Source organism: Schistocerca serialis, chromosome 5 (genome assembly GCF_023864345.2).
Source record: "Schistocerca serialis cubense isolate TAMUIC-IGC-003099 chromosome 5, iqSchSeri2.2, whole genome shotgun sequence".
NCBI lineage: Eukaryota > Metazoa > Arthropoda > Insecta > Orthoptera > Acrididae > Schistocerca > Schistocerca serialis.
The window spans coordinates 560,863,193-560,888,980 of NC_064642.1; the positions used below are offsets into that span (position 1 = coordinate 560,863,193).

Consider the following 25,788-nt stretch of genomic DNA (forward strand, 5'->3'; position numbering starts at 1 on the left):
TCTAGGAATTTACTACAACCCCCTACTCATCGCTCACACAGGGATCATGAAGATAAGATTGTAATAGTTACTACACGCACAGAAGCATTCAAACAATCATTCTCCCCTCGCTCCATACGTGAATGGAACAGGAAGAAATGCTAATAACGGATATAATGGGACGTCCCCTCCGCCATGTACCTCACGATGGTTTGCAGAGTATAGATGTAGATGTAGTATCGATTTTGGGTGCCAAAAAGGTGTGAGAACATAAAAGAGCGTTGTGGCAGAAGTGTTCACCAAATAAATTTTTAAACTGAATTAGTAGTGTTTCAGTGAATATACAGTGTGATGTGAAAGGATGTAGTGATGCTGAAGTTTCATCAGTTGATAATGCTGAAGAATCGTACATTTCAAGCAAGCAAGAACTAGTGGCTGATGAAACTGTTCCACTAGCAGAAATAGTTGACAATAATGTCACTGCAGGAGAAACCGAAGCAGGCCAAGATCTTCAAGACGAAAGAAACTCATCTAAAGAAGGTAACAGCTTTCAAGCTGTCGATGATCTTGGCGATATGGGAACCTGGCCCGATATTATAAATGATTATTTTAGGATCTACATCTACATCTACATTGATACTCCGCAAGCCACCCAACGGTGTGTGGCGGAGGGCACTTTACGTGCCACTGTCATTACCTCCCTTTCCTGTTCCAGTCGCGTATGGTTCGCGGGAAGAACGACTGTCTGAAAGCCTCCGTGCGCGCTCTAATCTCTCTAATTTTACATTCGTGATGAGACCAATCAAAGAAGGTAGGCAAGATATTGGTGAAAAAAGGTCCTAAGGATAGAGAGATAAGGTGTTTTACTGTTTTTCATTGCTTCTGTCATCTTTCAAATAATGAAAAAGTTAAGCGAATGTGCCTTGCATATTCTCCAACAAAAGATGCCGTTGGCTTTGTTGCAAGTTGCTCAGTTCGAGTGCTGGCGCTATCACAACAAATAATCTCAGAGACTGGCAAAGCTTATCGGTAGTTTTCTCTAATCATAACTACCCCACAGCCACATTACTGAGATGTGCAAGTGGAAAGTGCTTTCATAGAGCATTAAAAATTCAAAATTAATTGATAAGGTAACTCAAGATCAAACTCATCAAGGAAAAGAGAGATGGAGATGGGTTTTGTTAAGATTATTTTCCGTAGACGTTTCCTCATAGAAAGGAATCTTGTATCAAAAGGCGACCATGCAAAGTTTGGATATGCAGGTAATGGACACTTTTTGGATGAAGTAGAATTAATGGCCAACTTCAGCCCTATATTAAGTGATCATAGTAATAATGTGGATAAATCTGTAAGGTTGGTTAATTTCTTACCTAAGTAAGGACACACTAAATGAAATCATTATCATGTGATGAGATTGTATCTATCATGAAGGATGCCATACTCAAAAATAAATACACTCATGCTCATAAATTAAGGATAATTGCAGAATGTGGTGCCACACAACGTGACACTACACAATACTGGCGCTAATAGCGTATGCACATAGAGAACACACACGACACAGATCTGTAAGTCCATGGTATTGGTGATAAGTTGAGAAAACTGTTCCGAACCACATGTGCTACAAAACGCCACTGTTTCCTGCGCATGTACCCCATCATCAATATGGGATATGATCATCATGCACACATATACAGGCCACACAACGAGTTGGCATACTCTGGATCGGGTGGTCGAGCAGCTGCTGGGGTATAGCCTCCCATTCTTGCACCAGTGCCTGTCGGAGCTCCTGAAGTGTCGTAGGGGTTTGAAGACGTGCAGCGATACGTCGACCGAGAGTATCCCAGACGTGCTCGATGGGGTTTAGGTCTGTAGAACAGGCAGGCCATTCCATTCACCTGTTTCAAGGTACTCATCCACGATGGCAGCTCAGTGGGGCCGTGCGATATCATCCATCAGGAGGAAGGTGAGACACACTGCACCCCTGAAAAGGCGGACATGCTGGTGCAAAATGACGTCCTGACACACCTAACCTGTTACAGTTCCTCTATCAAAGACATGCAGGGGGGTACGTGCACCAATCGTAATCCAACCCCACATCATCAAACCACGACCTCCATACAGATCCCTTTCAAGGACATTAAGGGGTTGGTATATGGTTGCTGGTTCACGCCAAATGAAAACCCGGCGAGAATCACTGTTCAGACTATATCTGGACTCGTCCGTGAACATAACCTGGCACCACTGTTCCATTGACCATGTACGGTGTTCTTGACACCAGGCTTTACGGGCTCTTCTGTGACCAGGGGTCAGTGGAACGCACCTTGCAGGTCTCCGGTCGAATAAACCATGTCTGTTCAGTCGCCTGTAGACTGTGTGACTGGAGGCAACTGCAGTAAGATCCCGAGCAAGGCTACCTGCAGTACTCCATGGCCGTCTGCGGGCACTGATGCTGAGATATCGGTCTTCTTGTGGTGTTGTACACTGTGGACGTCCCGTAGTGTAGAGACTGGACACGTTTTCTGCCTGCTGGAATCGTTGCCATAATCTTGAGATCACACTTTGTGGCACACGGAGGTCCCGTGCTACGACCTGTTGTGTCTGACCAGCCTCCAGTCGCCCTAGTATTCTGCCCCTCATAACGCATCAGTATGTGTTCTTTGAGCCAGTTTCAACACACAGTCACCATTAGCACGTCTGAAAACGTCTGCACACTTACTCGCTGCACCGTACTCTGACATGCACCAACACGCCTCTGCGTATGTGGACTGCTGCCAGCGCCACCGTGCGACGACCGCAGGTCAAATGCACAGCATGGTCATAACCTGAGGTGATTTAAACACGCAAACCGCCCACCCCACCAGAGCGTTGTTTCACCATGTATCAGCATTATCCTTAATTTATGAGCATGAGAGTATGATTCAATAATACTGGACAGTACACTACACTTAAGTGACAAAGAACAATTAAGTGCGATCTTAAGAGCGATAGATGTGTTTTCCATACCAGCTGCAACAAGAGGAGGTTTTTTTTTTATTTTTTAAAGCGAGTGACTGTACTGGAAAAGGTCTTACATAGTTGTTGCATCAGATGATACACAACCTTACCATATTGCTTACAGGTTGTAGGCGATAATCTTACGACAATGGGAGCAACATGAAGGACAAGAAGAGTGCTACTCAAGCTCGTATCATCGAAGAAAATCCAAGAGCTCGCTCTATCCCTTGCTGTGTTCATAGCTTGAACTTGGATGTTAGTGATTGCAGTTAAATAATCTATAACTGCGCTGCTTTTCTTGGTGTAGTTCGAAGATTGTTCACATTATTTTCTGCTTCTGTGAAGCGCTGAGAAGCGCTCGAGAATCACATAAGCCTAACTCTAAAGCTGCTGTGTGTTACAAGATGAGAGGCTAGTACTGAATGAAGTGTTCATAAGTTCTGAAAAGACTTGCCTTGACAGAGTTAAATAACGCATGTAAAAATGATCTGTTGTGTTTCAGTGAAGAATCTAGTCTCTTGAAAGAAATCTCAAAATTTAAGTTTTCTTTGTGTGCTATGATATAGCACAACGTCCTTTGCATGTCAACAGAGTCAATAAAGCAGTTGAGCAAGAAGGTACGCAGTTAGGCACTACAGCGAAAATAATAAAATCAACACTTAGTGTTATGGAAGAATATAGAGCCAACAGTTTTGAAAAGGTTAAGGAAGAAACAGAGGTATTAGTTGCATCTTTAGGAAATGTTGCTAAGTTAACGGAACCCAGATCTGCAACTATTAAAATCGAGTTTTCTTATGAAAGTAAGGAAGAACCGCTTAAGAATAAACTTCTTCTCTGTTGTGGCAGACACCACTGTTGTCTTTGAAGGAAAAGTTTCAGCAGCTCAATAACTGCTGTGACGTGCTGTGACGTTGAGCATTTGGCAACAAAAAAATACTATTTCAACATATGAAGTAGAAATATTGCAGAAGCTTTGAAAACTTTAAATGTATTCAGGAGACATAAATTCGGAGGATTTTGCAAACTAATTGGAACTGGTGTCTCCTATGCTTCCACAAATTGCGAACACGTTTAAAATTACTTCACTAGATCTTCGAAATGAACATTCAGGACGTTTTCCCATATGTAACAACTACGAGAAGAATATTTTTGTACATGCCGGTATCTGTAGCTTCTGCAGAACGTAGCTTTTTCGACTTAAAAATAATTAAAAACTGTCTCAGATCTTCAGTGAGAACCAGCCATAATGGCAGCGGGATGGCAGATTGCACAATTGCTCGACATGGAGAAATTAGTGAAGATCTTCGCTGCTCAAATAGCAAGAAAAGTGAACATTTAGAGGAGTAATTTTTAAAACAATGTCTCTACAATCTAGTAGGCTTATCCCTGTTTTATTTAACGTAGCCAGAATTTATTAAATTATATCCCTAATTTTCCATGGTTTTAGCGCTGCATTTAAAAGTTACTACTGCCAAGGCAACCGGGCTTTGCTCGCAACTATTGTGAACTTATACTAAGGTATGCTCATCAACGATGAAGGATGACGAAAACAAAATTTAAGAACGTGCAGTTTATTTCTACGACAGCTCTCACTGGCTGTTTGTCGTGAATGTAAAAATAGATCAAATTTTCATACAGTCTGGAAACACAGCGTTGAACCTGCCGCTATTGCTTCTTTAAAGTTAAAAATTACGATGAAAAGCTCAGTCGTTACAGCCGCTGCAATATTTGTAGTAATTTGTGATTCCCTCAATTTATATGAAACACTCTAAATAATTTTTTTTATAAATTTCAAAATCGCCATATACTTGCTTGCTGTTAAATCTGTGAGTTAAAGAAAAACATTATATCGATCATTATTATTTCGGACGTACTTTTCAGGCATTATTTTGCAAGTGACATTGCGACAATGAAGTTGTACTTTCAACCATAATTTGACATGGAGGGGATTTTTCCAGAGGTGAAAACTATTTTGACATATGGAAGGATGGCCGTTCTGAAAGAGTTAGAAAAACGTGAAGTAATTTACCATAACATACACAACTAAAATCAATTCATAATTGGATCAGTGTCACTGTAATGTCAGGAATGACTAGTAAATTTTTAGATTTCTGTTTTTCCAATTCTATTTGGTGTTGGATTTAGGTACAGGATCATTCATTTTAAGTGCATATTCCTGGTGCATATTTTCCTTATTTTAGTGCTTATTTCGGGTGTTTTTGTGCATATTTTAATGCATAAGTTCTACCATTTTATACAGTAAAGCCAACTGGCCACCTAGCCGGAGCAGCAGCACCGTCTGGTCTACATTCCAAAAAAAAGATGAGTGGAGATGTGAAATCTTACTGTTCGGTAAGCACCAAAGAAACTGGCATAGGCATGCGTATTCAAATACAGAGATTTGTAAACAGGCAGAATAAAGTGCTGCCGTCGGCCATGTCTATATAAGACAACAATTGTCTGGCGCAGTTGTCAGATCGGTTACTGCTGCTACAAAGGCTGGTTATCAAGATTTAAGTGAGTTTGAACGTGGCTTATAGTCGGTGCACGAGCGTTGGGATACAGCATCTCCGAGGTACCAATGAAGTGGGGATTTTCCTGTACAAACTTTACACGTGTGTAGCGTGAATATCAGGAATATGGTAAAAAATCAAATCTCTGAAATCGATGCGGCTGCGAAAAGATCCTGTAAGAAACAGACCAACGATGACTGAAGAGAATTGTTCAACATGATGGAAGTGCAGCCCTTCCACAAATTGCTGCAGATTTCAATGATGGGCCATCAACAAGTGTCAGCGTGCGAATCATTCAACGAAACATCATCAACATGGGCTTTCTGAGCCGAAGACCCACTCCTGTAACCTTGGTGACTGCACGACACAAACCTCTACATCTTGCCTGAGCCTGTCAGTACCAACATTGAACTGCTGATGACTGGAAACATGTTGCCTGGTTGGACGAGTCTCGTTTCAAATTGTATCAAGTGAATGGACTTGTATGGGTATGGAAACAAACTCATGAATCCATTGGATCCTTCATGTCAACAGGGGACTGTTCAAGCTGGTGGAGGCTCTGTAATTGTGTGGGGCGTATGCAGTTGGAGTGATATGGGACACCTGATATGTCTGGGTATGACTCGGACAGGTGACACGTACGTAAGCATCCTGTCTGATCACCTGCATCCATTCATGTCCGCTGTGCATTTACCACACAGGTAAATCATGTAAGTTTACTCAGTTAAACAGGCTTGTTTGAAGCAAGGCAAGTACAGAAACAGACTGTGTGATGCCAGGAGCACAAGGGACTGTCAGTACGGTAGTCACTGTTGCGATTTCATTTGACACTGAAGCAGACAGAGGTGTGCTGACTGTGGTCCACCCAAAGACAACATTGGACACAGAAGTGATACCACACTGCATTTTCGGATGGGTCCTGGTACTGCTTATAGGATCACAAGGGATGTATCTGTATGTGGATCTGAAGAAGGTTTTGGCCGAAAGCTAAATGTGTAACAGTCTTTTCGTTGTACCTGTCTCTAGTTCAATGTGTCATCTTTACAGTGAGTAGCAATCTACCCTTTTCCTAATATTGTTATACAGAATACATTGCATTTTTTATTGATTCCCAGTGTGCTGCACACAGCTTTCTAGTCTGTATTTTATAGATACAGCTATAACGCCTCAATTTCTTTTCAAATCACTGGCCTTGCAATTGAAATATAGCTTTGCAATCTCAATGTGTCTATAAGAGTCTTATAAATAGCAGTGCTGCTGGTTCCCTCAAGTCTTGTTGTAAATCGCATGAAGGGGAGAGAGAGATTACCTATACGAGATGGCAAGGGACTTAAGTATTTCTGTAAAATAGGTACCAAATGGCCCACAAAAATCAAATTAAAACTTTCGCTGCACATTATCTCATTATGAATAATAATAAAAAAGGTCAGTTGGAGTCCTGTTTATTGTAATTATTACTACTGACTTCCCTAGAATCTCTGCTTCCCTAAGGCAGAGGCTTCAGAATGCTGATCACTGTAAAAGCTGAGAGTATCAATGTTTTTTATTTGTATGGTAACCCTTTTTTAAAGTAAGTGGCAACTAGTGTTTTGACTCCACTTTTCAGAGTGGTTTGAATTTCTTGAATAACTCTATAAATTGACATAAAGCCTTTACTCACCATGGCCACAGCAAAACAAAACAAAACATCAAAACCACAGTTAACAGGTACATAGGCCACAGCCAGCTAACCATATTGCCATACAGGACTACGAATGATCCATCAGATTGCACATGAAATACAAGCAATCAGCAATTTACACACATATGTGTAATCTATGGATGGATCACATGACTGGCAACATATTGTCGATATCTGTCACTCGAGCATAAGGCACTTCGACAATGGCACTGCCATTGTTTTAGACTCTCATCATAACAGCAACTAAATAATTCACAGTTATGATTTCATGTTTATGAACATACAGTAAAGCTTAATTTATACGTTTTTCACTTTACATTTTTCTCACTTATACATTTATTTTCACGTCCTGGCGAAATATTCACAGTGTGCGCAAGTTATGACGCAGTGTTTCAGAGTGGGTTGCCAGGAAGTGGATTGGTAAGGTCAATATTAGACTACAATAAAATTTGATAGTATAATAAAGAACTTTGTCAAAGTTAGGCATTGGTCAAATTTTCTTTGATCAAATCCAGCGCCTCACCGTATATTTGATCAAAGGAAGCGTTCATCTTATGTTTACTGCGTAGAGAAATCAATCACTGCATCAGTCTGACACACAATGTTTATCAATATGATTCCCAAATTTACATGGCGCGTTGCATGGTTGATTGATAGTGACCGGGCCGAATATCTCACGAAATAAGCATCAAACGAAAAAACTACAAAGAACTTAAACTTGTCTAGCTTGAAGGGGGAAACCAGATGGCACTATGGTTGGCCTGCTAGATGGTGCTGCCATAGGTAAAACAGATATCAACTGTGTTTTTTTTTAATAGGAACCCCCATTTTTAATTACATATTCGTGTAGTACATAAAGAAATATGAATGTTTTAGTTGGACCACTTTTTTCGCTTTGTGATAGATGGCGCCGTAATAGTCACAAACATATGGCTCACAATTTTAGACGATCAGTTGGTAACAGGTAGGTTTTTAAATTAAAATACAGAATGTAGGTACGTTTGAACATTTTATTTTGGTTGTTCCAATGTGATACATGTACCATTGTGAACTTATCATTTCTGAGAATGCATGCTGTTACAGTTTGATTACCTGTAAATACCACATTAATGCAATAAATGCTCAAAATGATGTCCATCAACCTCAATGCATTTGGCAATACGTGTAACGACATTCCTCTCAACAGCGAGTAGTTCGCCTTCCTTAATGTTCGCACATGCATTGCTACAACTGCCTCATGGTTACTGATACCCGCTTTGATGCAGACATACTCAAAGAGGTTAGGTCTATTTTTTTGCCATTACATGTAGTATAATACCATCGTGAGTGTGGTTCCAAACCATCCATCCTAGGTAATTTTCAGAGAAGGCATTTAGTAATGTTTCAATGGATGTCTTCTCATTTCAACCATTAATAAAACTGTAATTATCCCCGTTGTTTGTTGAATGATTAAAGTCTTTTCCAATGGTCACAGTATGATTGGGGAATGTATGTACTAGTGAATTGAGGTTTTCTTCAAAATTTTTGTTTCATCAGGAGGTGAGTCTGTTGGTTGACAGAATGATCCAGTTATAGTTTTATGCCCACACCTGGTACTGAGCCTTACTGAAACAATCTTGGTTGTACCTTAAATTCCTATCTTGATAGATGTGAGTTTTTATCTGCTGCAGCAAATCCACCACCTTAATTTCTCATTAGCCTATCCTTTCAATATATAATTAAACTTTCCTCAAAAGTCTCATTGCTATCAGCTTTGAGTCTTAACCAGCTGTCTGTATGTAGTATCATATGAGCTTCATTGGCTTTTTTATGGGACCACTTCAAGCTCTGGCACTTTGTTACCATTGCTTTAACATCTAACCACTTGAATTTTAATATTCTCATCTATGGTGGGCATTTCTTTGGACCTTACTCTGATACCGCTGTATATCCTATTACTATCAATATTTGGACTGGATGGATATTGCCTGTTCTAAGAACCTCTGTGTGCACCCCATAAACAGTCAGCTGCCTTTGTAGCAACCTCTGATGTGTAATGCACACCTGAACTATTTAGGGGAACCCTACATGATCACAGCCTACCTTTTCACAGAACCTTAACAGCCTCTGGTTCAAGCCTTCTTCCACTTCAAATCATAATCAGAGACACTGGACTCACTTGTGGGAGGACAACATTTCAAACCCACGTCCAGCCATCGTGATTTAGGTTTTCCATGATTTCCCCAAATCACTTCAGCAAATGCCGAGACAGTACACTTGAAAGGGCGTGGCCGACTTCCTTCCCCATCCTTCCCTAATCCAATGGGACCAATGACATTGCTGTTTGGTCCCTTTCTTCAAGCCATCCAATCAACCATAACCAGAGGACCACCATCTGTTCTGGGGACAATGACACAAACTGTGAGCTTTGTTGAAACTCCATGAGCTATGCTGGTATCCTCAACATTCTCTGCCAGTTTCTGGAATGATCCAAATATGACCTGAACTGTGAGCTTTGTTGAAACTCCATGAGCTGTGCTGGTATCCTCAACATTCTCTGCCAGTTTCTGGAATGATCCAAATATGACCTTGGAGCTCAGACTACGCACATCATACATCCGAACACGAGCCAGAATATGCAGTTGATTACACTCGACTCCTCAATGGCTGCTACAATAGTCTATTCAGCATGCTGAATGAGGCACCTGTGCATATGCACTAAGTGCATATGGTGTTCCTTCCCATCCCTTACTGCCATTCCAAAGGGGTACCGCTATGCACCATACATTTGAACTTCCAATGATTAATAGACCCCTACACTTTAGTGTTTGCCTCCCTTTGGCATGGAACTCAGAAGCTTTAGAAACAGGTGAAGTGAGTCCCACTGGCTTAGTTTAGGTTTCAATGGAAGACATCACCTCAAACTTTTTAGTTATGGGCGCGTGTGTAACATCTTGATTTCTCTCTGGTCACTGTCTCCCCTGTATAGGATGCATAGGTCTACCACTAACGTGCCTGTTACTGTCAAATCAACAGTGGTACATCCTATATTGAGACAATGTCCACAGAGAGGATAGTACTTGAGATACCTTTCATGTCTCTGATACGTGACTCTTGGTAGCCCTCCCAACATGCCCATTCACAGCGGTTTCCAATTGCATGACAGTAGTCAGGACAATTTCCATCTCCTTACAAACAGCAAGTAACTCATTCCACGCCTGAGAACATCATTCACAGTGGGGCTGCATTATGCCTGGTGCAATATTTTACAGAACAGTAAACAAATAACCTTAAACTTCGCTTGCTGATTATTTTTAAATTTATGGATCAGATATGCTACAAATGTTAGGCTACCAGTAGCCTTTTAAAAATGTATTGATTAAATGTCAAAATAAGGTATCTACTACATAACAGAAAAACTAGCTACAAAGTTTACTCTATCTTTGAAACGTTTTGTGTTAATTTACCAACATTGTAGGCAATATACACTCCTGCTCAAAGAGAAAACTGATATGACATGACATGTTAGTTATTTATAGTAACTGCAAATCACAGACACCAATTTACTATGAAATTGGTTATGCACAATACCCACACTGTACAAAAATTCACGAAAATTTACATTTGCAAGCATCCAAAAATTCTCAAAAATATACCATACCTTTCCCACAAATATGTAATGAAATTAGGGAAGGATTTGTTTTTAATGAGGATACAGTGGATAAAAGTTTCTAAAAGGCACAACAAATTTACAATTCATGACATGGTACAAGTTTTTTCACTGAACTCACAAATGTTTGAAAAACAAAAAAACACAATGTTGACACAACAATGAAAGATAATTTGAAAATGACACAAACAATATTGTACAATGTTAGAATCTAGAACTTAAATTGGACTCAACTGGCACATGTGGTCTCACACAAAGGAAAATTCGTAAGTCTGCTTATATATGTAAATAAGTGCAAATTGCACAGATTTTTAACTTAGCTGGATCTGTGACAACTTCTACACTGGCATGCCAAAGATGAACTCTGCAGCATCAGTTTACCTCAGTGAAAATCACAAAAATTGTGGAGCACCAGCAAAGCATGTCTTCTGCCTGTGGCAGCTAACAAGCATAAAACTCACAGGTTTCAGTATTTTTTGTGATATCAGCTTTATGATTTACCCTCAGTGAACATAAGTGTTTTCTTCAAGAACTTAGCTTCAATAATAGAGAAACTAATAAAATAAAAATTGTCTAGGATCTTAATCTGTGGTGACATTAACATAAATTTTCACTCAGAGTATAGTGTCCACTTTAACTGTAAAATTTTTATGAGTTAATACATCTGTGATCTGGAGGTTAAATACTCAACCAGGCTAACAAATCATAGTAAAAGTTGTCTTGATCAAGTAGCTCATGAACAAAATGCACTGCATGTTCCATGAACTTAGGATTCTCTGACCTCATTGCATCAGTTACGGATAAATCTGCCAATGAGCAAGCCCTAAATTAAAAAAAAATTGTAAACTTCTATGAAACAATTTGCACATGAGTGGGATAACTGATAAGACCCTGAACCAGTCCCAAAGAGTAAATAGCAAATCTGAAGCTTCTTGAAATACTTTCTACTATTACTTCAGCTACCTCTTGCTTCAAAAGCAAATATATTCATATGTGTAATAACAGTAAACATTTAAAGTAGACCACCATAAGCATCATCAAATCAGATAAAAGAAAGAGGTACCTTCTTTCCCCGAGAAAAACCGAATTTGTCATTTGTGAAGAATTTAAGGGGAACTGCAGTGCATATGATAATATCTACAGTATGGTTACCTGCTGAAAAATCATCAAAGAAAATAAATTCATGTGAAACCTACAAGTACAAATACTGGTAGAAATAAACAGCCATCAAGTAGCATTAATGTAAAAGTGAATTAGGAGACTAGCGTACAATAAAAAAGAAATTGCAGATAAATTCAACTCCTACTTCACTAAAACTGTTGAAAATCTATCAAATACCCTCAAAAATAATTATCTCTCAGAACTGGACCACACACATTTCTTACCTGCAACATCAGAAGCTGAAACAGAAAAAATAGAAAAAGTGCTATTGATGGTCATGCCCACATCTTGGTCCATCCTTATGTCACTTTCATTCCCTACCATTTGCTACAAGGGTCATATCCATGTGGAAGACCCAGATGTAAGATCTGCATGATTCACTCAGTCAACACACCCTATTCTTATGTTATTCATCAGAGGCAGGGCAACTTTTGAAAGCTACCATGACATACACCAGCTCTACTGCAGTCTCTGCACAGCATTTTACATGGTTGTGATCATCAGTCAGCTGCCCACCAGAGTGAATGGCGACTGCCAAACTGTGACAAAGAGCAGATTTAACTGCCCAGTAGGCTATACATGCTGCTAAGCACAACATTGCTGTTTCACAACCCATGCCATCTAGATCTTTCCCCCAGCACCAGCTTTTCTGAACTATGTGGATGGGAGTTATTCTTGTGATACATCCTTTGTTTTCATAATCCTCCTGGCCTCGATCTCCACTAACCCAATGTACCCACACCTTCTGCCCAGCAGTCTCTCTTTTCTCTGTCCTGTCACTCCCTCCCAGTCCACTTCCCCACATCATCATTGTGTGCCTGTGTGAACCCACTGGCTCTGTTGCCCGTATGTCACATTCCTGTCCTATGCTTCTGCTGCCTCTCCTTCCCACATTCCTATTCCACACACTTGCTACCTCCTTCTGAGTCATTAGCTACCATTCCCCAACCCTCCCTTCCACTTCTCCCTCCACTCACACTGGACTACAGTGCCCCAGTCAGACTCTATCCCTCCCCTGCATTATTGCTTTCATCCAAAACTATCTTCGTGTCTGTCTTTGTGGTAGGATTTTAACCAGTTTCTCACTGCCTCTGTGACACCATAAGTGTGCTTTGTGGAAAATATTTTTGTGATACACACAGCTGAAAGCTTTTAAAAGATCACAAAATATACCAACTGCCCTTTTTTTTTGTCTGTAATGAAGATGGTGCAAGAAGAGTTCTGGCAACTCACAGCACTGTTGCCAGCTTTCGACTGTAAAGTGCTGACAGCTGCAGGTGGAACCAATGGCCATTTACAGAGTTGTGACAACACTGAGACATTGCCATAGAGACATTTACAAGTGTGTTATTGGTTAAGAAAGGCCTACGGTGCTGCCATGCCTAGTCCACTGCAACTGTTAGTAATTGACTTATGGTGACTCAACTACAGGGATTCGAGTAAATCATTCATGAAAGGAAATAGAACTTCAGTTGTGAATATTCCTTCGCAGAATCAAAACTAAGTTTCAGTGATGATATCAAAGTTTCAGAGGTGTCTCACAATTCTGAAGTATGATGTCTTCTCACAGACCTCTGTGAATGTGGTCAAAAAAGAGGTGCAACAATAGTTTGTGACTTGTGTCATACCTCCTTTCTGTGGAAAGGCTTCTTTATAGCAAGCTTTGCTTAACTGATCTGAGCAGGGTTTTAGAACCTTACTGGAAATATTTTCTACACTTGATGATCCTTTGGTTTTCAAAGAGGCCATGGTTTTCTTTGCTTCATTTCTAGTTATGGAGGATATTCTTATATTCCACTTACAGGATTATGAAAATGGTGCTTCAGTAGTCCCATGGCACTTGAAAAGAAGTCATTGTTGCCTATTTGTTCATCAGAATATAAAAAGTGATCACTGAAAATTTTACAATTATCTCTTGGTTGCTTATTCACTGATGAGCCAAAACATTATGACCACCTGTTTAATAGCTTGTGTGTCCATATTTGGAATGAAATACTTCATTGATTCTGCATCTCAAGGATGTGACAGTTTGTTTGTAGGTATATGGAGGTATTTGACGTTAGATGTCTATGCACAGGTCATGTAATTTGTGTAAATAATGAACCAGTCATTTGTGTAAGTGGTGATGGCACCCAATAGCAACCCACATAGGTTCCATAAGATTTACATCACGCAAACTTAGTCATGAAGACATCAATATGAGTTCACTATAATGGTCCTCAAACCTCTGTAGCAGGGTTCTGGTCCAAGACATGGACTATTACACTGCTGAAAGATGACATCAGCATTGGGGAAGACATCGAGCACTAAGGGATGCATACAGCCATGGCGTGCTGCACATTTCAAGCTGCCGTTCACCTTGATGATGGAGAAGACCATTGACCTAGTGTAGCAAAAATGTCAATTCACTCGAAGAGCCAACACATTTCCATTCATCAACAGTCAAATCCTGATGGTCCTGTATCCACTGCAGTCATAATTGACAATGTTATTGGGTCAACATGTGAACATATAGGGGTGGTCTGCTGTGGAGCTCCATGTTCAACAGTGTAAAATGAACGGTGCACCCCAAAATGTTTGTGTGTGCACCAGCATTGTGCTCTTTCAACAGAGGTGCTACAGATCAGCACCTACCATACTTTACAGAGCAAACAAACCTTCAAATCCCATGTTCTTTGAAGAGGTGGTGCACATCCAACCATTTAGCGCCTAGTGATAGTTTCACTGTCCTTTTACCTCTTTCTGTAGATGCTCATAATACTAGCACTGAACATGTGGCCAGCTTCACCATTTTTGCAATACTTGTTCACAGGCTCTGCATGATAATAATCTGCCCTTTGTCAAAGTCACTTATTTCAATTGATTTTTCCCATTTGCAGCCCTTATCTTTGCTAGGGTGATCCCCTGTCTGTGTCTGATCTGCTTACATGCTTTTGTTACTGTGTAATGTGCCCACAAAGCCACCAGGTGGTATCCAGTATCACAATGGGCAGTGGTCATAGCATTTTGGCTGATCAGTGTGTATTTCTCATCAGTATTTAAAACTGTCTTTAGTAATCAACATAGATCACTAACTTTAAGTTGGTGGCAGTGTTGCAACACTAATATATCCACGAGACAAAAATGGCTCAGAAATACTTCTATGTGGGATTCCACAGTTGATAATTTTGCGTATATTTCACTGTTAGGGTCTTCCCTTCATTTTTATAACATACTTGGGCATATTGTCATCTATCAAACAAATATCTTTTGTGATTCCCCTTGCATCAGAATTGAAGGCCTCAGATAAATCTAGAAAAGTCCCAATGACTTTTCTTCTCTTTTATTCAGTCAAGAAACCTCTCCCAATTCCCCCACCCCACCTCAGTTTATATTTAGAAAGTTATTGCATGAAAACGTCATTCATGTTTTGCAACTGATGTTTCATTGTGTACATTGAAGTATGTGTTACTTTACATTACATTGTTTTGTTTTTGTTCATTTTTTGTATGGTTGTGAATTTTTCAGACTCTGTCATGTTCTATTTTATTGTTTTTGTGGAGAAAAAAACTGAATTCATATGATGATAGATGCCATTATTTAACTGCCATTAATTAGCATATATATTATATGATGAAAATAGTTTCAGTCATCTAGCAATATTATACTTTCAGGAATGAGCTGCTGTGTTGGTTCTGTCCCAAGAAAAGGTATGAAGGCAGACAAAGATGGGCAGGTGGTTGCTCTAATGAAAAAGGCTGGAGCTATTCCATTAGCAGTAACAGCCACACCAGAATTATGCCTCAGTTGGGAAACAAATAATCTCATCACAGGAAAAACATGTAATCCATATGATCTTCTCAGAACCAGTGGTGGATCTTCTGGGGGAGAGGTACTATGCATTTATAATACATGCAGGTGCTTAACTTACAGTAAAATTTATTAATTTGTTTGTAAAAAATTATTTACATTAAAATTTACAAGAAAGTACAGGTAGTAATGTTCCAAATAATTCAACAATGGGTGATGGAGAGGATAACAATTAAACTTTAAAACTTTATGATGATACAAATTTTAACCACTTTCTGTTTTAAATGTATATTTTAAAAATATGATGATGATGTATCTCCCTGCAACAATCCATTCACAACATAAACCATTAATTTTGTTTCAAAATTGAACAATGATTCTGTTTTAGTGACTTAGTGACTGTAACACTTTGTATCATAGTTCTTTTATATCATACTTATTATAAAATTTTTACACCACAAATTTGTTTTCCTTAAAATTTGTAGACTAGTCTTTTGTAAGGAAGATTTAAAAGTGCATACTTACCTTCAAAATAGTACCAACTACAATAAGAATGGTGGAACATAAATTAGTTTAAGATGACAAATACTAATCTAGTGGATCTTGAAGACTTTTCATTTCAAACCAACAACAAAATGTGAGATGTGGGATGCCATCTAGCATACTATTAAAAGAAAGCAAAAGTTACTTGAGCTATTGGATTCAAAGTGAATGTTTACCTCTCACCTCCTCTTGGCATTTTTTTTACATTCATTTCCCTTTTCACTTCTCAGAAAAATATTATTTTGTGAAAACTTCATTGTTTTGTGGTCCTCTTAGACCTCCTAAGTGCTGCTGTTCATGAGCGCAGGCAAGTGGCTCTCAGCTATTTAACACTGATTTGTACATCCAGTAATTATTTTCATCTTTAGAAGTTGCAACTCTGTTTTTTACCCACAATTAAAAATAAATATCTGTCAGCTTGGAAGTTCAGTACCAGATCATAATTCCTTTCCTCAAAAATAATTCTGGTATTACACCTATATAAAACTTTGATAATTCTGACACAACCAGGTGTGCATTCACTCATTATATTATATAGATCCCACTGTGAAGCACAACTTATGGAGATGTGAAATGAGTCAAGTTACACGTTGGCAAAAGAAAAGCATTTGTTTTAAGTATGTATGTATACACTGCATTAAAAATAAGTTATAACTACACCACAATACTGTATCTATGCCCACTCAAATTACATTTGAAATACTAATATAGAGAAACCTCACTTAGCAAGCATAATTCATTCCAGAATCTTACTTGTAGTGCCAAACACTGGTTAAGTGAATCAATTTATCCCATATAAATTAATATAAAATACGATAACGCGTTTCATGCATAAAAAGTACTAGAAGTGTTATCTTATTCAGGCCATTTATGTGAAGAAAATTATACCTACAGTATACAGTATTATGTACTTTATTATTCTGTGTACATAACTAATACTTTTTTACTAGGAAACTATCTGTAGTCATTTGTTTGTGCTGATGCTTCAACATTTGGCAAAAATGTGACATGGCACTGTTGTCAAATAAATTTGTAGCACGTGTAGCGACTGCTTTATTGGGACGATGATCTTCAGTGTACGATGCAGTGGGTTCTCATGCTTTCAGCATTTCTCTTATTGCACCAGAAAATTGCTGCTTTGCTGTTACTGCCCCCTCCTCCTCCTCCTCCGAAGAACTCCTCTCCACAACTTCCTGCTGTGATCTTCCACAAACTCATCGATATCATTGCTATCCACTTCCAGTCCCATGCTCTTGACAAAGGACACAATCTCATTGATTACACTCTACAGGTACTGACTCAAATGCGTCAGAGTCACATTCACCATTGCAATCTGGCCAAAGATTTTTCCAAGCAGAAGTGAGAGTTATCTTGGTAACCTCTTTCCAAGCCTTTTCAATTATCTTGATGCAGGCAACAACGTTGAAGTGATATTTCCAAAACTTTCTAAGAGTGAGGTTGCTAGCTTCAGTCAACTCAAAGCAACACTGAAAGAGTGCTGTAGTGTAGAGCTTCTTAAAGTTAGAAATAATCTGTGTGTCCATAGACTAGAGCAGGGCTTCCCAACCTGTGGTCCGCGGACCCCTTAGGGGTCCGCCGGCTCTTTCTAGGGGGTCCACGGCCACCTTTTACCAAATCGGGTAAAATAATGAGTAAAATTATTGAATAAAAATGTGAAAATCAAATTCATCACTGTTTTTTTTTTTCGTGTGAAAAACGTGTACTTTTACTTCAGGTCGTATCCCCAAGCAGCCTTTGTGGTTCCTCAGTGAGAACGTATACACAGTTTAGTGCTGGAGAATGTGGCTTCTCTGATCGACTGTTTAGCAACAATACAGGGGTCGTTCGTGCGCTGGCTCACAGCACTAGATGCGCAGAAACCTTTTACGCATGCGCGGAGCAAGCTTTGTCGACCAATCACATCTCTCGCTGGCACATAAGCGGCCCCAGGCATCATTATATGTTAAACTTGCCTTGTCGGTGCACTACCTGTTACATAAGTCAATTTTTGACCAGTTTATTACTTTTAACATGGATCGGTGGCTGAAGTCAGGATCATTGAAGAAGGCTGCAGTTTCTCCATCGCCTTCACAACAAGGGAAGTTTCCAGTTGAAATGAATGAGCAGGGAGGACGATCAAAGGAAGACTTTACATACATTTGAACATTTTTCTTCGGATTTCACGAAAAACCACACACACACACACACACACACACACACACACGACTGTTACGAAATATGCATGCTCCTTACACAACAGTAGCCAAACAGTTGAAGTGAACAGACCATAAGCGGCAGCTTGTCAACAGCGAACAGTTTGGATGTGACGTTGATTGCTCTTGGAGGAAGAAAGCTCCATCGTGTGAAATTTCAATTACCAAGTAATTTTAAACAGGCTATAGTGTGTTGAACAAAGAGAGTAAATCCACTAGTAAGTGTCAGTATACAGTGGGAATTCAAATTGGATCATTAATTTCAAGTTGTTTTCATTCATCTCTAAACCAAAGACTATTGATACTTTGGAGAGGGGGGGGGGGGGGGGGGGAGGGGTCATTGGGAACATGGCACCTGCATTAAGAAGCTTTCAGTTCCCATGGGTTTCGCCCTGAAATTTGAAGTTACTGTGCTGTTGACTGACTAGGTGGTCCGCCATGGATTTTCGACTGAAGAAGGGGTCTGCCAGCTGAAAAGATCGGGAAGCCCTGGACTAGAGTAACAGAGTGGTGTTGGGAGGCAGAAATTGGAACTTGATGAACTGAAATTTTTCAAGGAGGTTTTCCTGTGGGGATGGAGAATGGGCAGGAGTGTTGTCCATAACAAGCATGACATGGAGTGGCAGATTCAGCTCAAGCAAAATATTTTTTCACTGAAGGACCAAACACTTCGTTGATCCAGTCATGAAAAAAATCAAGTGTCACCCAAGCTTTGTTGTTGGACTTCCACATCACATTTAACTTGCTCTTCTGGGTTTTACACTTTGTGAAGGCTCGTGGAGTTTCTGATTGGTAAACAAACGGTGGTTTAATTTTCAAATCACCACTTGCACACTTGCATTGGCACAGAGTAGCAGTGTGAGATGGTCTTTCATTGGCTTGTGACCAGGCAATGTAGTCTCCTCTGGTATTATAAATGTACGCTTTGGGGCATCTTTTTCCAGAATAGACTCATCTCATCATAATTAAAAACCTATTGTGGTAGATAACCCTCAAAATCTATGAGCATTTGAAGTTGCTGATGAAGTTCTCTGCTGCCTTTGTGTCAGAGCTGGCTGCTTCGCCTTGCCTCACAATGCTGTGGATGCCGGTTCTTCTCTTAAACTTCTTGAACCACCCATGACATCCCTTAAACAATTCTTCGGCCACTGATGATCCTGACATCTTCTTAACAAGGTCAGCAAAAATCATTCTCACCTTCTCACAAATAATTGACATTGTTCAGGATATGAAACCATTGTTTAGATACTCTTGTTACTCCCTTTGAAGCATCTCTCTGCTTAATCTTGTCCTTGGTCTTGCAGATAGTAGATGTAGATCGATTGTATGTGCATGCTAAATCAGCAATGCTCATATTATGTTTTTGTTTTTCAATGATTTTATGTTTTATTTCTAGGGTCATTTTCTTTCTTTCATGGTCATCTTCTTGCAGCTTTATCTTTGGGGACATTTCTACGAAGGGTATTAAAATTTGCACACAAAAAACACACTGTGTGAACACAAGTTTAGAAAAATGTGTGATCACAAGCAGCACCAAGATGGTAGCAGAAAGAGTGCTAAACCCACACTGCAGGACATACTAAAGACATTGTTCATATGCCACTGCCGACATTGAAAGGTGTCCACATTGTTGAATGTTTCCCCCTTTGCATATGAACGGCTAGTGATGTCACACTAAATTGTCATCACATGTTATGCAGAACATTGCTCGTTAAGTGAGCACTTTTTTACAATTTGTTTTGCTTGTTATGCAAATTGTGCATTATGGAAGGTGCTTGTTAAGCAAGGTTCTGCTCTGTTAACATCAGAGGCATAACTTATAAAAAAAACCATTGCTTCCCCATATGTATTAAACTATCACTGATTGTATCCTAGAGCTGACTTAAAACAGGGTGTTCAAAAAGCCTCTCCGCTGTGCCGTATGATTGTTCAACTGTTTGGGTTTTTCAATGAAACAATAAATGCACAACAATACTGCTGTGATATTCTGTACCCATTCATAGGAGAGCTTGTGTCAAGTGAAATACTGAACGATTATTTTCAACAAGATGGTGCACCCACACACACAGCTCGTGTTTCAATGTCAGTGCTAGCTGATGTTTTGGTGATTGCATAATTTCACAGAGACTTTGGTCTCCAACATCGCCTGACCTAACACTACCTGACTTTTTCTTCTGGGGTGCAGCGAAAGCAACTGTCTATAAAAACCGTCGAAAATCCATCGATGAATTGAAAACTGCAATATCTACTTTCACTGCTTCTGTTACAGAAGAAATGGTAGAGCTTGTGTTTCGAAACTTAATTAGATGAATTGAATTGTGTATTCAACAACAGGGGGGGAACACTTTCAACATTTAATGTGAAAATTTGTAAGTAAAAATGAATATTCATTCAATTAATAACTTGTATTTCACTGAGTTTCATTTCAGTATATTCTTTGCGGTATACGGCACATGCAGCTAACAATCATACGACAGTGTGGAGAGACTTTTTGAACAACCCTTATATGTACGACTACATTAACTTTTATTGAAGAATCGCGTAAAGTTGGATCAGCAACAACAGAGGACTAGAGGTGTTACTACTTGTCATGAATTTAACAGGTATCTTCAATCCTTGACTGTAGCTTACCAGATAATATGTAGAGAAAGTGGTTAGTAAGGCATACTTTCCATTTTGTTTTGAATTTAATAGAATTTCCAGTTTCTTGTTTTATGTTCAGTGGGAGCTCATTGGAAGCCTTTGCACCAGAATACACCCAGCTCTAAGAACTAGATAAAAAGCCAGGATATATGTGGAAATTATTTTGTCTTGTTCTGTAATTATTCCAAGCTACTGGAAAAAAGAAAGGAAAAAAAAACAGTGTAATATGTGTGGTTATGTATTTCATGCAATGTTCTTACTGCTCACTGTTTTCTGAATAGATTCTTTATTTTCTTTGCTCCATACAGAAGTAATAGTATGAAATGCAAACATCCACATGTGTCCTAAAGTCAAAATGTGATTCATTCACTCTCTTCCTGGCGCCAACAGGTCTCTGCTACTTCTTTGAATCTGCATAATGAGAGTAATGAGTAGTATAACAGGAGAGCAGGTTCCCCTCCACTCCATAAGAGCAGCTTTTCTTAATTATTTAAGGCACTAACTGGCTGCCTTTTCACATTTAAAGTAGGAACAATTTATGGTATGTGGCATAAATAAAGAATGATAGATGTGCACCTTTAATGATAATTATTATTGCAGCCTAAAAGAGGGATTTATCATAGCTGCATATCTGCTGTTCCACTTTCCAGTGGATTCTCTCTAATCATGAGAGCTATGGAACATGGAGTGCAAATAAATAATTAATTAATTATTGAATGAAAATCCACTCAGTTGTAGCTAAATAGGTGAGTCACTAGACAGGTACCAATATAAACTATCACAGTGATACTTGTAGTAGCCTCTGTATCTTTATAGACTGTGAGAGGAGCCAGCCAATAACTGATTGGTTGCAGTTTAAAATATTTATGGCACCCTTTTGTGGAGAATTACAAGGAACATATAGGGAGTCAGATATTTATCTCCTGACGATGAGAAAAGTGGTAAAGATTCTCAAAAGATGGAGTACAGAGTTTAACTTGATTGGGCCTTTATTTCAAAAAAACTTTATGCTACTAGCTGCTTCTTTCTTTCTTTATTTGTTTCTTTACGTATAGAACTTATTTGTGTTATGGGAATAAAAATAGTAAACATTCTTGGTTATCACCTTACAACTAGTGCCAATAATAAGTAGTGTAGCATTCTTAAAGAGCTTATAACACTAATTTATAATTCAAACCATTCCATATTCTTGAAAGATCTCTTTTATGAGAGAATCTATGCGGCCTGATATGTAATAAATACAGCAAGAAAGTATTGCTGCAGACAACAACACCACCAATTTTTGAACAATGAACAACTGTCAGTTCAATATTATTCTTTAGCACTTGGCCTGTACTCGTTGGAAAGATCATAACAAAGAATAAATTACATGATAGCACCAGTGGCTTGTATAAAGTGTTGCAATTGCTGCTGTAGTTTGTTAAGAAAACAGTTATTATATTGTCAGTGGGAAATATCTTTTTACAGTAAGCAAGTACATAGCCAAGGAAATTATTAGACTGTAGGAAATATTGCAGTCAGCCACAAGCTTTTCAGAAATGATTTTATTGTACCATTACTAGTTTCGGGTGTGAGCCCATCATCAGATGGTAGTGTTGATTTCTTGGCAAGTTTAATATTTGTCACCTACAATATAACAGAGTTTTTGTGATTGCATTGTTTACAAAAGGTTTTACATTGTATATAAGCTCTATAAATTATACTTACTCCATGAAAGCTCTCTATTACATGTTGTAGGAGAGAGGTTTCTCTTTCTCTATGCATGCTGATCCATGAGCTAAACTAAATAGAAGATGGCAAATACATTTGTATCTATCTTAAGATATGTAAAGGAGTACTTTTCATGAAGTACATACCATTTAAAAGCTTTTGTAAACTATGTAATCATGAAAACTTTATTTTAGGACACAAATGTAAAACTTGCCAAAAAATCAGTGCCGCTGTCTGACAATGGGTTCAGGCCTGAAACTAGTAATGGTACAATAAAATCATTTCTAAAAAACTTGTAGCTGTTACAGTATTTTCTACAGTATAATTTACAAATACAGCTGTGGTGTTACCTAACCATTATGGATAAAATAAAATAAATGAAAAGCACCAGTTTGCTTTTGTTCTACAATATTACTTTTATTGTAAACTGGTTTTCAGCTTACAAGGCCATCTTCAGACATTTACTGAAAAATACATTATTATATAGGCTTAAGTTTTAGTCATAACAATAATGGAAATTCGTGGATGAAAAAATATGTAAAATAAGTGAAGGGCACCCACTGTTGTAGTGGTCTGCTATATGTGAGTGGTTGCCTTTCCCTTATTCTATCTAAGTTTTAGTCACTCTTTTCGAGTATGTTAACAAGTACATAGCTTTCAGGCATATGAGGTATGACAATAGAGTTTGTGGACTGATTGTATTGTGGGTACAATAGCATCATGTTGAATGCGGTAACTCTGTGCTTGTTCAGTCTCCAAAATATCTTTGAATTACTGTCTGATTTTAGTGAACATAATAGTGAAAGCAGTTCTCTTTTTGTACCTGTATTTTTTATTAATTTATTTATTGGCAAAGGAAAGTGATCACATTTTTGAAGATTCTTCAAATGATGAAACCTCCATGTGGAAACTGTTGTTTGAAGAAGAGAAGTTAGTTCTTCAAGTGATAGGAAATTCAGGCAGGAGACAAGCTCAGTATGGGATGGGTGAATGAACAGGGCATCCAGCTACCAGGCATATAATCATCTTTTCATCTGTGTGGGAAAGGAATTGTGTTTCAAGAATGGTTTCTTGGAGGTCAGTTGGTCTCTTCTAATTACAATTAGGAGGTAAAGAAATGTTTACATGAAAGAGACCCAATCTGCAACAAGTCAAGTAATGGATGCTTCACCAAAACAAAGCACCAGCTTACACGGACATTACTGAGTAACAGTTTGCAGCCAGAACAGGCACTGCTGTTCTCAGCTGCCCCTACACACTGGATATATTACTGTGTGTGTGTGGGGGGGGGGGGGGGGGGAGGGGCGCGGGTAGGCGCGCACACATGCCTGCGCTGGTGTGCATGTGCACACTTTTTTCATGTATATAAAAAATGTAGTTTGTCTGAAAAGTCACCATAACTTGATTCTAGAAGCTGTTTAGAAATCAATATCAGAGGAACTGTTGGGGATAGCAAAAGAACAATTTTGCAAATGCTTCAAAGATTAAAAAGTGAATGGAGAAACCCATTAAAGTTCAGGAAGATTGCCTTGAAGTTGTGATGAATAAATATACAACATTTTTGACAAAGTGTGTTTTCTATCACTATTCAGCAAACTTCATTGTGATATCTCCAGTACTTCAAGTATTCAATGAACTTACTTTTTCCAAAAGTAGTGATTTTAGGTGACTATCAGTGAAATAAAATATCTGATATTTTTATAATATTCTCACAGGCTGCTCTGTTAGGAGCTGGAGCATCTGTTATAGGTGTTGCTTCTGATATTGCTGGCTCTATCCGCATACCTGCTATGTACAATGGAATTTTTGGCCACAAACCTACTCCAGGTAATTTGTAAGATGTGATGCATGAAAATGATTATTTGATACAGACATGCAGAAGCAGCTTTAGAACAGTATCTGCTGTTTTATTTTTCAGGGTATATATCAATTGAAGGACATTATCCAAGTGCTACTAGTGATGAGTTCAAGCACTACCTAACTGTGGGGCCACTTACACGTTATTCTGAAGATTTGAAACCAGTGTTAAAAGTAATGGCTGGTGAGAAAGCATCTGGTCTTAGACTAGATGAGGAAGTATGCAACATTTTATTTTCTAATGAAATTAAACATTTGTTATTACATATTTTTGTATATTAAGTGTATGAGGTAAAATATCCTCTCCTTTTTAGGTTAACATGAAGGATTTAAGAGTCATTTATATGGAAGAGGCAGGATTCTCATTTGTTATATTACATTTAGACAATGAGATCAGAAAAGTATTACAAAAAGCTGTTAATTTTTTGCACAAGAAATTTGACATACCTGTTCAGAAGGTAAGTTTCAGAAAACTGTCTTCTTAGAAGTATAAGAAATAGTGTAGTATCTGCTTTCATTTTCAGATTATGTTGCTGGGGTCATCTTGGATACCAATAATTCTGGTGTCACTGTCTTATTTTTATCTGCATTTTTGATACAAACCATTGCTGAAATTATGACGGAAAGCTTGTGTAATGTTGATCAACGTTAATTTTTAGTGGTAAATTTTATTTGAATATGATCCTTTCCTTTTATTTATTTTCTTAATAAATTTTATAGATCTTACTCTCTTGTAGAAGAAAGAGCCATTATGTTTCATGCATGTCAAAGAAACTTTCCTTTCATTAACCTTCTTTTTTTTAAAAAAAAAAAAGAAAAGAAAAAGAAAAGTTAGTCACATACCTTCCATCTGTAAGAAAGGAGGTTAACAACTCATATGCAATTTCCAGTTAATGTTTAAGCTTTTTTACATTAATTTCTTCACCATTTTTTCAGTCATCAGGGAAAAGGCATGTAAAAGATTTGTAGAACTGATTTAACTGGTTAACATTCCCAGAATTCACTCATGTGTTATAAGAATTTTAACTGGCTTTTGTTCTAGAACATCGAGCA

The 25,788-nt window shown here is 38.5% G+C and overlaps 1 protein-coding gene across 1 annotated transcript in view; it reads left to right on the forward strand.

The window, feature by feature from the left end:
• Positions 1-25,788, forward strand: part of LOC126482079 (fatty-acid amide hydrolase 2-like) — a 406,337-nt gene that overhangs the window by 337,805 nt on the left and 42,744 nt on the right. The window contains exons 5-8 of the mRNA XM_050106055.1: positions 15,634-15,851; positions 24,594-24,705; positions 24,797-24,954; positions 25,050-25,193. Of these exons, the coding sequence (XP_049962012.1) occupies positions 15,634-15,851; positions 24,594-24,705; positions 24,797-24,954; positions 25,050-25,193 (632 nt within the window). The remainder of the gene's footprint in view (positions 1-15,633; positions 15,852-24,593; positions 24,706-24,796; positions 24,955-25,049; positions 25,194-25,788) is intronic.